Raw genomic sequence first — 16,978 nt, 5'->3', positions numbered from 1 at the left:
AAGTATATATCTAAAAATGACTAAGTAAACGTTTTGACTAGGGTGCAAGTATACTGTGAATATAAAAAAATAATAATAATAAACATAATATATATACATATTTTTACTTTGATATTAAAGAGTATCGATGGTCCAAATCGACGTGTACATGACCATGTATGATGTTCGCACATTCGAGACGTTACACATCGCTACATTTTATTGTAAAGACACCTCCAGATTCTTATTCATTTTCTGTAGGCCCGTCGCTACACACCTTGTGTGTCCATGATATTTAAAGCTGGCGTTAGTACACCCACATTTCAAGGGTTTCTTGTTTCTACACGCTTGGATATTGCGTTAGCAAGCGTTAGTGATTGTGGTGTTATCTTCAAGTATAATGCATTCATGAGAATTACTGATTTGCAAAATTTTTACGCTGCAAGATAATCGGGCATTTTTTGAAAAAGCAAGATTCTTCTTTCTTCTTTTTAGGTTTAAAAAATCTTCGTTATTTATGTACTTACATAGTACCATAATATTTTAAAATTAAGAACATGAAAAGGGGTTTGACGTTGTTTCCGAGCCGCTCATAAAATAAAAAAAATAAGAAATAATTTTCATTTTGTCGTAACGGATCTACATATTTCGTGGTTATTTTAGGGTTTTGTTAATTGATTTTTGTATTTTAGCACTATAATAGGTATTCCTAAGCCACGCAAACTGGACGATTATTTGCCGAAGTAACTGTTACGGCTTCAAGGAAAAATTTAACGACAATATAAACTAGCATTTATTTTCTCATGGAAATCGTTCCAGAGTAAGTAAGTAAATACAATTATTAGTATAATAAGTCCACAGCAAATTACGTGAGTTAAATACACGGCGACAGACTTTTACACTGAACAACATCAGTGTAGCAGTTTAAATCCTTTGACTTAATAGTTTTAAACATATAGTTTTCCAGAGTCAACGTACACTTAACTGATGGCTTAGGTAACATGAAATATAGGGTACACGACTTAACCAGATATATCTGTGTCTTTTAATATAGCAATTTTTTGTATAGATTTTAAATCTAAGATCCGAAATAAACGTGAGAACAATGTGACAACAATGTTTATACTTGGCTTCATCATTTATATTCATATCATTTCCTACAGAAATCAATAGTTTATCATTACAAAAAAAAAAATATTGCACGCTTGTTTTTTAAATAAAAACTTATTTACCGCTTTGAGCGATTTTCGATAGGGGTTAAACTTAGGGGTATAAATAGACCACGAGCTAAAAACGGGTTCTAAAGTATCCGCCAATGTATGCTTAAGAAAACTGGTTGGAAAAGGTTGAAATAGAAATAGAAATAGAAAATAAACTCAGTATCAGTAATACTGACTCCTAAACAGTTAGAAGTCAACTAGTGATTCAAATATACCTGAACAGCAAGAGCGACTCGCTTCCTCTCCCCTCCCGAGAGTGCTTTCAGTTTGGTCTGGGTGCAGCTGACTACCCCTAAATCGCCCAGCAGTTGTTGTATTCGCTTCGAACGAACTATTGCAGTCGCCCTTTTGTCCATCATCAGTCGAGCCTGTTGGAATAAATAAGAAAATGAATTATAAATAACCAGTGATATACCATGAACATCAAGCTTAATTTGCTATACTCCGCGAAAAGCAGGAGAATCTGTATGGTGTAATTGTCAACATCTTAACAATTTGTCGTTTGACGGCCGATGGCGCAGTTTGCTGCGACCCTGCTTTCTGAGCCCAAGGCCGTGGGTTCGATTCGAGGGAAAATGGTTGTGTGATGAGCATGAATGTTTTTCAGTGGCTGGGTGTTTATATGTATAATCTAAGTATTTATGTATATACGCTTACTTTGGGGCTAGATGGCGATGTGTGTATTGTCGTAGTATGTTTATTATTATTTATTTATTAATTATTCATAGTAAAGACAACATCTCCTGAGGATGCTCCGGGTTCGGAGCGAAACGTGCGTAGAGGGTACATTGCCGAAGATCTGTTTGGTGTGGAGTATAAGGTTTGAAAAAATTATAAATTACACCACAGAGATTCTCCTGGTTTTCGCGAAGTTTAGCAAATTAAACTTGATTTTAATGGTATATCATGGATTTCCGCAAAGTATCGCCTGTTTCCATCCAATAATAACCAGTCACCCATTCCGGCTTCACACGGGTGCAATGTAAATACTAATGTGGCTACTATAATATAAACAATTTCATTTGGTAAGTAAGCTCACAAAAATAGGTTGGTTAAGAAATATGTTTTTCTTGGAGGCCACAGCGCTCGCCGGTGCTCCAGGGAGGTCGATTAAAATTAAAAAAACGTAAATAATAGTAATAATAATCTTTATTCAAAAGTATAAACCCTGTTATCAAAAAAAAAAAGTAAATTTAAGTTTAAATAACAATAAAATAATAATGACGTCCGTCATAATAATTACTCTTTATAATATCAAGCGTCATACTTCAAGTAAAGTAAAATCCCTCTCTGTTTTGAGAGCAGGCGTGTACCCACAGTGTCATTAATCATCATTGTCATCTTAACTAAGGGATATAATAAGGGCCCTTTATAAAAGACATCATTAAAGCCCACCAACCTGCTTTAGAGCAGTGTTGTGGGTCTGTACTCTATAAACCTGACTTCCCAAGGAGTGAAATAAAACAACTGGACTGACTCTAATACTGTATATTAAGCTTCTCTATAATTCATATTACTTGTTACCTTCAAATGACTCTACTACCAGTTCGGAATGCTGTCTTCGGCAGAGAAGACCACTGGCAAGAAACTCTACCGTTGCTCTTTTATTCAATCAATTAAAACAACTTATAAACACAATTACAACATCATCATTACAACGTCATATGTAATAACGCTAGGCCCTTTGATACAAGACATATTTTAAGACAGGTCAAACATAACTACTATTATCACTTATAACATCAGGACTTTTGGAACAAGTTGTTTGTATAGAGCAACCTCTGCTACATAAACTGTCGGTATAAAGTTATGCTAGGGCTCCATATATGATACCTAAATAAACCAAGGGATGAGATATACTTATCTGATGTAACATCAGGTACAACCATAGTACCAACAACTTTTAACGACTCCATCACCAGTACATACGACTTGTTTCGCCACAACAATATTTCGTTAAGTGTATCGTTTCCATTATAAATCATCTCAACCCAATTTGTAACGTTCTATCCACAATACTTTACTTAATCTCCTTTTTTCAATTCATTACTTTAAATCCGTCCTAACTTTTTCTTTGCCGCCAATCTAACTTGTCAAACTCGCGTCTCCCGCCATAGATCCTATACTTTTTTTTGACAGTCTACTAAAGTCCATTATTCTATTTTCAATACATTATCAATGAGTATACAAACTATGATTTGTTGATATATTTAATATAATCATCGGGTTTATCATAGATAAAGTGCTGTAATTCCCTATTTCCTAACACACGCATCATAAGCGAAGCGTTGAGGTTGTGCTCTACTCTCGACATTTCAAAAAAAGCAGTTTTCTCGAAACTGAAATTAATTTTTTGTTATTTATATTGCACTTACAGGTTAATTTGAGTACACTAATATCAAGTCAAATAATTTGTCAGGCACATAAAATACATTTCAATAACAATTTTTTTTGTTTAACATAGTAAATAATAACATTAAACATAATCTTTTCTGGACGTCCGTGTATGGACGGGTGTATGTGGCATCAAAATTGGTCGAAAAAATGATCGTATCGGAATAATTTTTTTTTAATTATCTAAAGTAACACACGACATAATTTCTTAGTTAATATGAGCGTTCAATTCACTGTCGTTAAATTTCCATGTAATTATTCTAGCTACTATTAATTGTAACTTTCAATGTGCAATCATTATGACATTCCCGTGTCTTGTTTACAAAAAATGAATAATAATTATTAATATGAAAAAAAAAATTGTAATGAGCATTGAAAGTTTCAGTTAAAAAAAATTCAATTTTATTCTGAAAAAAATGAGATTATGAGGCGTGCACTTTTGGATTTTCCAAATTTTCTATGTATCTATTGTCTGAGTTAATTGCTCAGGGGTCATTAGATACTCCGAGAATAAATAAATAGTAAACGTCAAATATTTATTGATGCAAGTAGGCCTATAAAAGGCACTTTTGATACGAACAAGGCTATGAGGGGTCGAAACGTCCGTCTAAAAATATGCCACTTTATACTATAGCCTACCTTTTTTCGTCTCTATCTATTTTACTGAGCTTTCTGATAAAGCCCATAGTTAGCAACCACGTTTCGGATCCAAAAGACACCACTGACAACACGCACATGAATTTTCTTGTCGTGTACAATAAAAGTGTATTCATTAAGTGACTTAGAAATTTTATCTCATTACATCACAAGAACCGAGACCGATGTCAGTTTGACGTGCTCTTGCAGGAGCGTAGGTGGACGTCAAATCTTTATTCCGGATTGACTATGGGAGTTTTTGGACAGGAAACTATAATACCTAATTTATTTTAGCCAAGGACCGGGCCTCAAAATCTAGACATGGCTATACGCTTTCGAACTGATAACCACAAGACCATGAGGTGGTGAGTAAAGTAATAAATAAATCATCGAGAGGGAAAATTAATCATTTGAATAACTACTAATTATACCGTGCACTGATAACAGAGTCATGCAATACACACCGTACAGTATAATTTACGATATATATATTGTGATTTTACTACGATAGATAGACAGATCATAACAAAATTAGATTAGATCAAATTGGGCGTCAAAATTTCTTTGTTTTTTATTCTGTGAAGTCAAATGTTTAAATTCCCATAGTCAGTTTTGCTTTAAAGGAGGGTTATTAATGTTATTGTTAACGCCAGTTAATCCAGTAACAATATAATGTCGAAATACATTACATAAAAATACATTTCATTTTTTTCGAGTTTACCAATTACAGAAACATAAGCATTTTTTTTGCAAAATATTGCATTATAGTCTAATGTTTTCATTAATTTTCTTATAAAAGAGGTTTTGAATGTAGAATTTTAACTACAAACTCCCAGATGAAACAAGTTATTCAATTAAAATATAAAGTCCCTCCTTAACATTAAATTTAGGGTAGAGTAGGGTTTTTATTAATAATAATAATTGATGGAACAATCAGATAGCACACCTGATGGTAAGTGGAAACCATCGTCCATAAACAACAAAACTTCAAAAATATGCAAGAGCATGTGCTGCGACATGCCCTATTTGTAGTATCTAAAAAAAATGTATTAAGTGTAATTTTGTCACCCCCTTTCATTATGATACCAATATTGAGGGAGTTGTAAAAAAATATGTAATCCGCCATTTTGTGGCGGCGCGCGGCGGCCATGTTGGACCGATTTTCATAGCTCTAAGAACACTCTTGATTAATTTATCTTTCAAACAAAAAATACACAAAATCAAAATCGGTTCAACCGTTGGGGAGCTATGATGCCACAGACAGGCACTTATACCTTTATACCTTATTACAATAACCACAAAAGGTCCAACACAATTAGTAAGAATAAACTTACAGTGCAATATACTATGTTACATAAAATTCATAATTCGTTTAAAGGAAATTGCATACAATTCTACAATAAACTACCAATTGACATCTTGGAGATGTCTCTTAAAAAGTTCAAAGTTTGTATTAAACGTAAGCTTATCGAAAAGTCCTATTATAGTATAAAGGACTACGTAAACGATAAAAAAGCTTGGGTGTAAATTATTGCTCTAACCAGGTTGCTCTTCTAATAATTTAAAATGACATTGTGAGATGGTGATAACAAAAAAAAAAAACACCCGGCTAAGTTTGTTGTGGGCTTCTTCTTAGACCAGGACGCGTTTGGAACCCTCGTAGCTTTAGTTTTAAGTTTACGAATGTGGTTATCGCCATCATCTCACTACCGTATAATTGTTATGTACGCATCAAAAGTGCCACCTATGGGCCTACTTGAATAAAGATATTTTTGACTTTGTCTTTGACTTAGTATAATTTTGATCGATAGAGATTGAAGCGACTAATGTAAAAAAACTCAAAGTGTTCTTGCGATCTGTTCCACGTAAAATATCCCAACTCACAACCAAACGCATTGAAAACTATCTATGATACGTAGGTATATCATACCATAGTACGATATACCGATATACCTCTACCTATAGAATGACAGCTTTTATTGATCGATGATTAATTAATCGATGTGTTCTCATATTTCAATATGAGTGTCACCGATCCGAGCATTAGATTAGCAGAAAAACTACGATGGTGTTATGTATCATCATAATATTTGATGTATCTATTTTATCTCTAAATTATTTAAAGTTTTCAAACGAATTAAACGTATAATGCTCGTGGGAATACCGTTTAAATTACTCAATAAAGTATAAAAACTATAAAATGCAGATACTATCTAGAATAAATGTAAATTATAATATAATTTTTATAAACGAAAAACTGCTATGCTGATACGGTAGTATGGAAATTAGTGGTGTCTAAATTTACACTAAAGCAGCATGATCTTCACGTTCCGAGGCAATAAAATTGCTCTTTTGGCTCCGTTAGCCATTCCTATTTTTCGTAGGTTTATGTGGTCGCCATCTTTAAACTGACATTATTTTGATTGATTGTTCTCATGGGCGTGTCGGCGAAACAGGTTCACTTTAGTAACTCCAGAATACATGAAAATGACTACAATATTTTGGTGGAAGTTTACAATGTAGTTAAGATTAAAATTCCCACACACTTGTACAGAACATGCATACTGTTTTTTTCTTAATGCAGAGTAAGATAATTAAAGTAATCGTGTTTAATAAAAGTCGAGTTGGTAAATATCCTCTGAGGATACGGTGTATGAAGGTTTAGGTAGAGAATACAAGATTACTTAAACATAAAACAAATTACCTGAAGATTGAATAAGTGGTTAAATTAAAAACAAAAAAAGCAAGTTTACTATAACTTCCAGTTTAATAAAAAACTTAAACTAAATGGACAATTTGTGGCGAGTGCAGCCTTCCTTGCTTATTTTAAGATATAGATAAATTAAAATTTATTTTTGAAATATTTCACTTTCGAAATATTTTTGATGGTCACACTGATATTAATATCCTGTTTGTAATGAGGTATTTATATAATTAGTTAAATAATTGTGCAATATTTTCCATGGATTTTTACTACGTACGAAATAACTTTAATGGCATTTTAGTACAAAATAACGGCTTAAACATGGAAATGTACCGGAAAGGCTGTCGTGCCGCTCGAGAGATAGGCACCTAATAGAATTTTATTGCAAAAGGAAATCGAAGTTAGATATTTTATCACAGTCTCTATCAACTCTATTTATTTCAGAGTCGCAGTCTTCAGAAATAAAGGTAGTGGTATTTTTTTATTTTTTTCATGGTGTGTCGAAAACTAAACTGTTAAAAAAAAACCTACTTTGGAATCCACAAATGTAGTGTCACATTTCGTCTCCTAAGCTCATTTAAGGCCGTTTCTGTAACATTTACCTTTTTTCTTATACCTCAACCAAACTGTCAGTTTATAATAATCAAAATAAGAAAAATATCCTATGGGGATATTAAAAGTATATCCATAGGAAAGACATTGTTTTTTTTTTAAATTAAAAAAGCCTAATATTTTTTGTCTGCTATTAATGCTGCTCTCGCGATCATTGTGGAAATAAACCCGCGCTAACAGTTATATATTCCTGGTATAAAAGTATATAGCATGGCTTATGGCTTTAAGTAACAGACTATCCTTATCACACCTTTCACCATATTGCGTATTCCATGGCGTGACAGCAGTGGATAAGAATTATAAAGTACTTAAAGATGGGCATTGTAAGAGTTATAAAAACCCTACCCTTTAGTATATTTATAGCTCCTACTGGGGATTTTCTTCATTTTATATCACCTGCATACCCTGTGCATACCCTCTATACACGCCACTGCGTGACAGGTAACAAAGGCTGGATTTTAAATCCCCACAGGAGTGTTACCCTGGTGCCTTTCAGGAAAAAAAAGTATCAAATGTACATGTTCAGATTATATCAATATCACTACAGTGATTGAGCCGAATATAGGTGACAAATAAACAGACACACTTTCTCATTTACAATAATACTACGGAATTATGAATGATCTTGTTTGTGTCTATTTCCGAAGATCTTAATCAAATCTTCACAAGTTTCAAATAGGACCACCTTGACGGGTCAAATTAATAAATAAATTATTATTGAATTAAGTTTAGATTCGGCATTTATATCGTCCAGTAACATCGTTGAATTAATGACCCGCATTTGAAACTTGAAGATCTTTCAAATAAATATATTGGTGTGCGTTTAAATACTTTATTTCATGTACCTCGGAATAGTAAGAGAATAGGAACCGAAAATAAAACATAAATAAGTAGTTACCTAAGCAAAACGGGTCATTTGTGCAAATTGGTATCCCCCAGGGATCTATATTAGGACCCTTCCTATTCCTCATTTACATGAATGACCTTCCTTACCTAGCTGAGGACAATCACGGGATAGTATTGTTTGCTGATGATACATCATTGATGTTTAAAATTAAACGTCGTGATAAAAATCTTGACGATGTAAACATATGTCTCGCTAAAGTAGTACAATGGTTTGAGGCTAATAACTTAGCTCTAAACGGAAAAAAAACGAAGAGTATTAAATTCACACTACCGAATGTTAAACAAGTAAAAACCATTGTACAACTTAATAATGAGGAGTTGGATTTGGTGGATACGACAATATTTTTAGGAATAACTTTAGATGCTAAGCTTCAATGGGGCCCACATATAAATAATTTAGCGAACAGACTTAGTTCTGCAGCATACGCGGTAAAAAAGATTCGTCATATGACAAACATAGAAACTGCTAGGCTTGTTTATTTTAGTTATTTTCACAGCATTATGTCCTATGGCATTTTATTATGGGGTAATGCTGCTTATATAGATTCTATTTTCGTCCTGCAGAAAAGGGCTGTTCGTGCGATATATAAAATGGGCCCAAGAGAGTCATTAATTGGATATGATATTGGATATTGGTTACATTTATGGAGAGGATAAATTTAAAGAAGTTAAAATAATGACGGTGCATAGTTTAATTTATGTCCACAAAAATATATCAAAATTTAAAAAGAAAATGCACTGTAACAATATTAATATTAGAAGCAAAAATAAACTCGTTGTGCAGTTTACTAGGCTACACAAAATTGCAAATTCATTCAAGGGCAATTGTATATTATTTTATAACAAATTACCAAATGAAATCTTTGAGTTGTCTCTCAATAAGTTCAAAGTTTATATAAAACGTAAGCTTACAGAAAAATCCTATTGTAACATTAAGGATTATTTAAACGATAAAAAAGCTTGGGTGTGAATTGCTCTAGCTTCATAGCTTAATTTAAATTTACTGGAAGATGGTGATAACAAAAAAATAAATTTACCCGGCTAAGTTTGTTGTGGGCTCTTCTTAGATCAGGGCGCGTTTGGAACCCTCGTAGCTTTAGATTTAAGTTGGCGAACGAAGTTATCACCATCCCGTTACAATTATGTAAACAATTATGTATGAACGCTTCATAAGTGCCTGTGATAGGCCTACATGAATAAAGAAATTTTGAATTTGAATTTGAAAACTATCTTACAACTCATAGCTAAGCCTATGCATTAACTAACATCAGCTTACAATAAAAAATAACGGCGCACAGTGCCAGCCGTATATTGGGAAATCGTGTCGACATTTCCCGGTCCGATAAGTTTTGATAGCGTACGCATTTAATTGAAAACCAGATCCTTCTTGAAGTCGATTTAAATCTATTTAAAGTGGAACAGATTGATGACCTGATAAAAGACCAACACGCGCATAGTACCTTCGCTACGAGACGCGTTCCTAATGAAGTGACAGAAGTCAGATGATTCTAATTTTGCATGTGATGTTAGTGCTGAAAACTATGGCAGTAGTTAACTCAAAGACTATTAGGTTTTCGGTTTCACGGGTAAGTCTCAGAGACAGTATATAATGTACCTCTAAAGCCTATGAAGAATTATTTTGGTTTTCATATACACGTTGTATATATTTATACATATATAGCATATTGCCTACGTGACAAATTTTTCATTGTTACGGATACGTTTGTGAATGGTACCCATTTAAATTTAAGTTGAATTTTGAATTGCTAATATAAGTATATAACAGCATAACAATAATTTCGAAACCGGCCCCAATATACTATTTAAGAGACACTTATAACTATTTCTAGACCCATTATGACGTAGATAGGTAGCTCAGACTTATTATCTAACACAATATAACAGCATTCGATACAAGGTCTACGGCATTTACAGAAAAAAATTAGAATTTTTTTATCGTAAATTTCTACTAAATTAGGTATTAGGTCTAAGACACTATTTTTTAATTTTTAGAGCGTATTGAATATATGTATGTTCTGTGTTTTTTTTATTGTCCTGAATTCTCGCTCTAACTAAATAACCAATTAACTTGAGTTAGTTGAAAGAACGTAGATTAACATAGGCTACTTTTTATCCAAGGAAACAAACTGTTTCCACAGGATTTGTACAAAACCGTTTAAAACATGCTGTTTTAGAGCATAGCATGTAATGATTTTTCATTGGGTTTGTCTATTTATTAACCAATTTCCTTCAAAAAGAGCAAGTTTTTCAATGCGGATTTTTTTGTGTATCGGTCACAAGTTCGTCATTATTTGACGGATTTGCAAAATTATTTTTTTGTTCGAAAGGTGTTTATTCCGAAATGGTCTCATTTTAATTTCATGTAGATATGACGAAGATTTTCGGAGACACGCTTGTACAATCGAAATGGTTACGCAGATGTGTTTAGTGTATCGAGCTACACCCACATTTTCTGTTAAAGCAAGACTACATAATTTTTCGCAGCTGGAAACTTATTGTTTTCGAGTTTGATAAATTAAAAAATTTATTCACTTTTTATATTTGCGGTTCTTTTGTTTTGTCAATTCTTTTTTGTTTATTACCTATTAACTGCCACACCGCAAAACCGTTGTTCTTGATTCGGCACAAGAGATATCGCATTCTGAAGAGGCTACTTGATATTGCGGGGAAATGTCTTAGGCCTACGATAACAGGATATGCGAACGAAATCGCGACTCGCAGTTGACAGCTAATAATAATTAATTGAATAAATAATAATGCGAGATTCAGGAATGTCAGTTGAATGTTATTCTGCACGTGTAACGATCCAAAATTACCTATTGGTGATTCTAAAAGATCTATTTTTAAGTCACTTAAAATAAAACGACGTAATCGTATGATAATAATAGATGACTAGACAAGCACGATACACCGAAATAGATTATGCATATTTTTGTCTATGCATATGCCTATTTTGGTACACGACAGTGATTAAATCTGTCCATATTTCCATTTATTCTAGAGGTCTCTAACGTGATATTCGAGCTATGAAATGAGCCTCTGTTAATATTAACAGAAAAATGGGCTTTGGTGCGAATTCTGTTGTATTCAAATCTCTAAACTAAATAAAATTAGCACGTCTAAAAATGCTAAAAGTGCTATCCTTTTTTAGAGGATACAGTATATAAAAGAGAGCTCACTACCCCTGTTAATTCAGTTAAGTTTTTATTCTCCTCGTGTTTCTCCTTCGTGTTTGCTAACGCCCAAAATTAATATCTTGTGATTACAGATTAAATATAATAGAGCTATCTTTATTTTACTCTATCCTGTAGATAAGGATAGCGTTAGTAAATTCAATCTGTCATTGAGATAACGTAGTTAAGTTCACCACAAACTATAAATTATTTGACACGTTAGTTGAATTGTTTTTTTGACGCAGATATTAGTTGTAGCACAGAGGATGCTGCTGCCAGTTCTCTATTTATCATATCAACGTATTAGCGGCCCATTACAGGGCACGGGTCTCTACTTAAGCCGTAGTCCACCACGCTGGCCTAGTGCGGATTGGTGGACTGCACACCTCCGAGACCATTATGAAGAACTCTCAGGCATGCAGGTTTCTTCACGTTGTTTTCCTTCACCGTTAATTTTAATTACTTAAAATGCACATATCTTAGAAAGGTTAGAGCTGTGTGCTGGGATTCGGCCCCCGAAAGTCAAGCTCGTTCCCAATGGGCTATCACCGCTTCTCCAGTTCTCCACTATGATATCTTAATCTTATGCGCGTAAGACAAGAAGAGGGTTGGTGTAACCTGGGTTTTGATCTGCCTTCACCACTGTTTGTTCAACGTTAGGGAACCAGAATTCACGCTTACTTTAGATAAGTAATTTTATTTGCTACAGAAACAATTCAAATAAAGTAAACCGCACTTACCATGAACTCCATATGTTCTGCAACTGTTAAGTCTCCAATAGAAAGGTCCTCTTGCGGTAAAAAGCCTGAGATCCTTGCAATGAGATCAGCCCCCGCTAATCTTCCGTTCAGCATGAGGTAGCCGGACATTGCGCTTTTGTCTCGCCGACTGATCGCTGCCAAGAGTGTGGTCTTTCCGGCGCCACTGTACAAAGAATAGTATTATTAATATTTCTCTTTATTTGTACACCACATGAAGAATTATACAAGGAAAAGGAAAAATTAAAAAAGAAGCAGAATTCAAAAGGCGGCCTTATCGCTTAGTAGCGATCTCTGCCAGGCAACCTTAGAATTAGGAAGAAAGGAGGAGAACTAACTGCAGGTGGTACAAAATATGAAATAAATACATACGAATAACTAAATACTAATACATAAACGAATATACACAAATTCATCTAACATATAATAAATATTAAAAAAACTAATAATAAACTATATACCATATAATTAATACTTAGATAAAAGTAAATAAATACTATTAAACTTCGCCTTCAGTTGGACAAATAATAACACTTAGGTAACGGCTTTTTTAAATATCGCCAGTGACTTTGACTTTTGTTTGGTAAATATTTATAATATAAAATTTTATGGGAATAAAATGATGATGTGGCAATACCACATTCAGTTACAGATTTTTTCCATTTCTCATTCTCTTTTGAGGCGAACAAAAAAAAGTTAACGGTGAAGCCATTTTAAAGTATTGAGGACGCACAGGCGGTAATGCATTTTCTCATGCATTGAAGGAAGACATCATCATCTGTGTACAGTTTTTGGTGATATAATTTTCCCATACAATCTTTCATGCACTGGGTTACGGTATTCTATAAGGTATAAGGGTGGTGTAAGAAAACTTAGACTATCATCACAGAAACATAATCGTTCAACCCCTATTTTACCCTTTAGAAGTGGATTTCTAGACCATACAGTAACCATACAGTTTATTGGAGAGAAGTGACAAAAAACCCCGATACAGTTGGCGAATTTTTCACTTAACAATTATTTATTGTAAAGTCAACCTGAGGATGCTGCGGTGGAGCAAAGCGTGCGTAGAGATCACATTGCCGAAGATCTGTTTGGTGTGGAATATAAAGATTGAAGAAATATAAATTACACCGTACAACGTCGTATAGCAAATGAAGCTTATTTTCATAATATACCATACAATTTTACCGTTAATATTATGTATTAGTTTATTTTACCGCAGTTAAATATGTATTCGTTTTAGTAATTATTAATATGTATGCATATTTTTTACATTGCGCACCGCTATAACGATTCATATGTGAGTCAATCCCTCATAATGGTTGCCTGGAAGAAATCACTATAAGTGATAAGGCCGCCTTTGTTACACTAATTTAAATTACTTGTACCTGAAGAATTTTTGATTGATTGATTGAATTTGTATGAAACCTTGCTGTTTCACGGCCAAAGCCTCCCACAAGCCTAAAAAATAATTCACTTTAGTCAAAGTGCGATCAACTGTCAATCCACACGTTCGGATAGGCTTCAATGAACTCATAATCGGGCGTGCACGCAGAAAGCATTCAATTAAACAAAACCAAGTTAATTCTACAGCAACGAGTATATTAAAAGAGGCACTTGAAATATTATCTTCTCTTTGCACAAATCGTATCTGTATACCGAATTGAGCTGTCATTCGCTCCACTGAATAAATGTAGCATTGATATTAACAAGCAAGCTTTGTAGTCAGTTATCGTATTACAAGAAGAATTTCATTTAATTTTGCTTTAGAGCAATGTTTAGTACCTATATAGGTACTGTAGTATTGCGTGTAGGTATACTGATTTTTAATAATTATAGTATAAAGATTTTTAATAATTATAGATTTATATTCCTACTATATAAACATGTAGTTGTCACCTGATTCTTTGACAAGAAACTTGTAAAAGAATCAGGTGTAGTTTATAAAAATAACGTATTTATTGTAATAAAGTTTTGTTTAGGTGTAGTCCTTAAAATGTTTAAACTCGCGATAACTTCTACATTAGTTAATGTCAGATTGTAATAAATAAAAAAGTAAGCAAATTAAAGTTTTACTGCTATATATTTACGTAGTGTGAAAATATTTTTAAATTTGATGATAAAACTATTTGTTTGAATAAGAGTTAATACTGCGATACTCCTGTAACACCTTTTTTTGTAGCAAGTGTAGTCGAGCTCCTACCCACTATCACCGCTTTCCATTATCCCTTATTCACTGGTGACAGTGCAGTCAAAGGCTAACTTATAAGGAATGAAAAAAAAAATCATTTCTGTCGAGTTTCAAATTCTATAACAGCCAGGACACTCGTACCTGTAAGTATTTTTTTTATTCCACTAAAAGTTATCCCTTGACTGCTATCTCACCTGGTGGTAAATGATGATGCAATCTAAAATGGTAGCGGGCATTTTAGGGAGTATGGTAGTCATACCCCTAATCGGTTTCGTACTGGAACAGTAAATCGCTTAGCGGATCTTCTTCGCTGATAGGGTGGTAACTAACTGCGACCAAAGCTTACCACCAGACCAGACCAGAGAACATTCAGAAATAATAAATTCCCAAACTGCCCCTGACGGGAATCGGGACCTAAAACCTAAATTCACAGCGCTCACCGTTGCGCCAGACAGGTCGTCAAGTAGTATTTATTTATTTATTTAAGGGACAATCAACAGGTTACAACAACAACTCTTAAAAACTAAACAAAAAATGAAATAACATATAAATGTAATATTGTAGACCCACTTAAAGACTGCCACAACTTGCAAATAAAAACTATATTGTCAGTTAGAAGGAGAAAAAACGATTAAGAGAGACATGAGAGTACTTATAAGCTGTAAGATCCATCAGGCTGTGACATAAACTTGACGAATCTAGCACCGCGAACAAAACATACATAGTATGTAACAACATACATACGTAGTATATAGTTAATGAAATTTCTTACTCGATTAAGATGTTAGTGATAATTAGGTATTTCGTGGAAGTTACAAGTTACAACTAATATTTTATTTCATCTCTCATTTAATTATCATTAAAATACACGCGATGAAAAATGTGGCTATTAGAAACTTGTCCAGTCATAATTAGAATTTGTTTCTTTTTTTAAAACTTTATCGACTTTTTTGATGAATAATTAATTTTTAATGTTATTGTTACGAGTTCGCTTAGGGATTTGGAATATAACATAAATAAATTAATATACTACGACAATACACACATCGCGATCTAACTCCAAAGTAAGCGTAGCTTATGTTATGGCTACTAAGATGACTGATGAATATTTCTAAGAATAATATCCACAAATACTTTTAATATACAAATAAGCACCCAGATACTGAAAAACATTCATGTTCATCATACAAACATATTCCAGTTGTGGGAATCGAACCCACGGCCACGCACTCAGAAAGCCGGGTCGCTGCCCAGTGCGCCAGTCGGCCGTCAAATGTTTGAATATGATGCTTTATACAAGGTAGCCATGTTGGTTAGTGGTCAAAAATTAAGCAATGTATATACTGTACTGTTATTCATGACAGTGAAATTCTTTTTCACAACTTTTTCCTGAGATAAGTTAAGTTAAATAGTTTAAGATTGACAACTATAACATCAGCTGTGACGTTTTAGGTCAAATGGGGGGTTTTACTAAGACTACAGCAATTATGTTATGGTCTTAGATAATTTTAAAACACGAACTTATACGTACACACATACACATGTAAATGCGTTTTGAACTCAATAAAATTTGTTATTATTGTTAGGGATTTATAATTTCTGAGTTCTCTCTTGTCAGGCTCCTTCCGTGGCTAGTAGTCACCCTAGCGACAAAAACGTGCCGCCAATCATTTCAGCGTGCCGGTACGATTTCGTGTTGAAACTCAGTGGCTCACTGCGCCAGTCGGCCGTCAAATTCAAAGTCAAACACTTCTTTATACAAGTAGGCACATAGATGGCACTTTGGATGCGTTCATTACATACAAAATAAGTACATAGTAGTGACGGACAGCGGACAAACAGGGTCCCGTTTTACCGTTTGGCTACGGAACCCTAAGAAGGCGCAAATTTGCAACATTTTCCCAAAATAATTGCAATTATAAAGAATCAACTAAGAGGCGCAAATAAGAAATCCTTAGAAATCATATCCTTAAAAAATATAGCTGTTTCATTTTTGTTACTTACGGAGTAGAGCCTTCGGGACCGTTGGTACTGGAGGCTTGGGCTCTTTTAAGGTATGGTCAAAATAAGGGTTGACGAGTCTACCAGTGATCCTAGATCTGGCCAAATCTTGGTCAAAGAATTGGATTGGCCATTCAATGGGGCAATACTGCTAGCATCTTAGGAACCATGCCGCGCTGCGTTTTTTTCGAAGACGTTTTAGATTTTATTTTAATACAAGGGTTATTTTACTTTATTTAAAACAAAACTTAAAAAAAAAAAACATTTGTTTACTTAAAGAATGAATGATAGCAAAGAGTAAATAATTGTTAATATATGACCTTAATTGTTGATATATTTTGCTTTTCTTAGTAGTAGGCACCTGTGCCTACTTGGAAAGG

General features: G+C 33.7%; 1 protein-coding gene across 1 annotated transcript in view; it reads right to left on the bottom strand.

Moving 5' to 3' along the window:
• LOC120631050 (protein scarlet-like) overlaps positions 1 to 16,978 on the bottom strand; it is a 64,475-nt gene that overhangs the window by 18,635 nt on the left and 28,862 nt on the right. The window contains exons 4-5 of the mRNA XM_039900454.1: positions 12,386 to 12,569; positions 1,415 to 1,567 (exon numbers count right to left, since the gene is read on the bottom strand). Of these exons, the coding sequence (XP_039756388.1) occupies positions 1,415 to 1,567; positions 12,386 to 12,569 (337 nt within the window). The remainder of the gene's footprint in view (positions 1 to 1,414; positions 1,568 to 12,385; positions 12,570 to 16,978) is intronic.

This window comes from Pararge aegeria, chromosome 2 (genome assembly GCF_905163445.1).
Source record: "Pararge aegeria chromosome 2, ilParAegt1.1, whole genome shotgun sequence".
Lineage (NCBI taxonomy): Eukaryota > Metazoa > Arthropoda > Insecta > Lepidoptera > Nymphalidae > Pararge > Pararge aegeria.
Note: the sequence above shows the minus strand (reverse complement) of the source record. Positions and strands in the feature narration are given on the sequence as shown.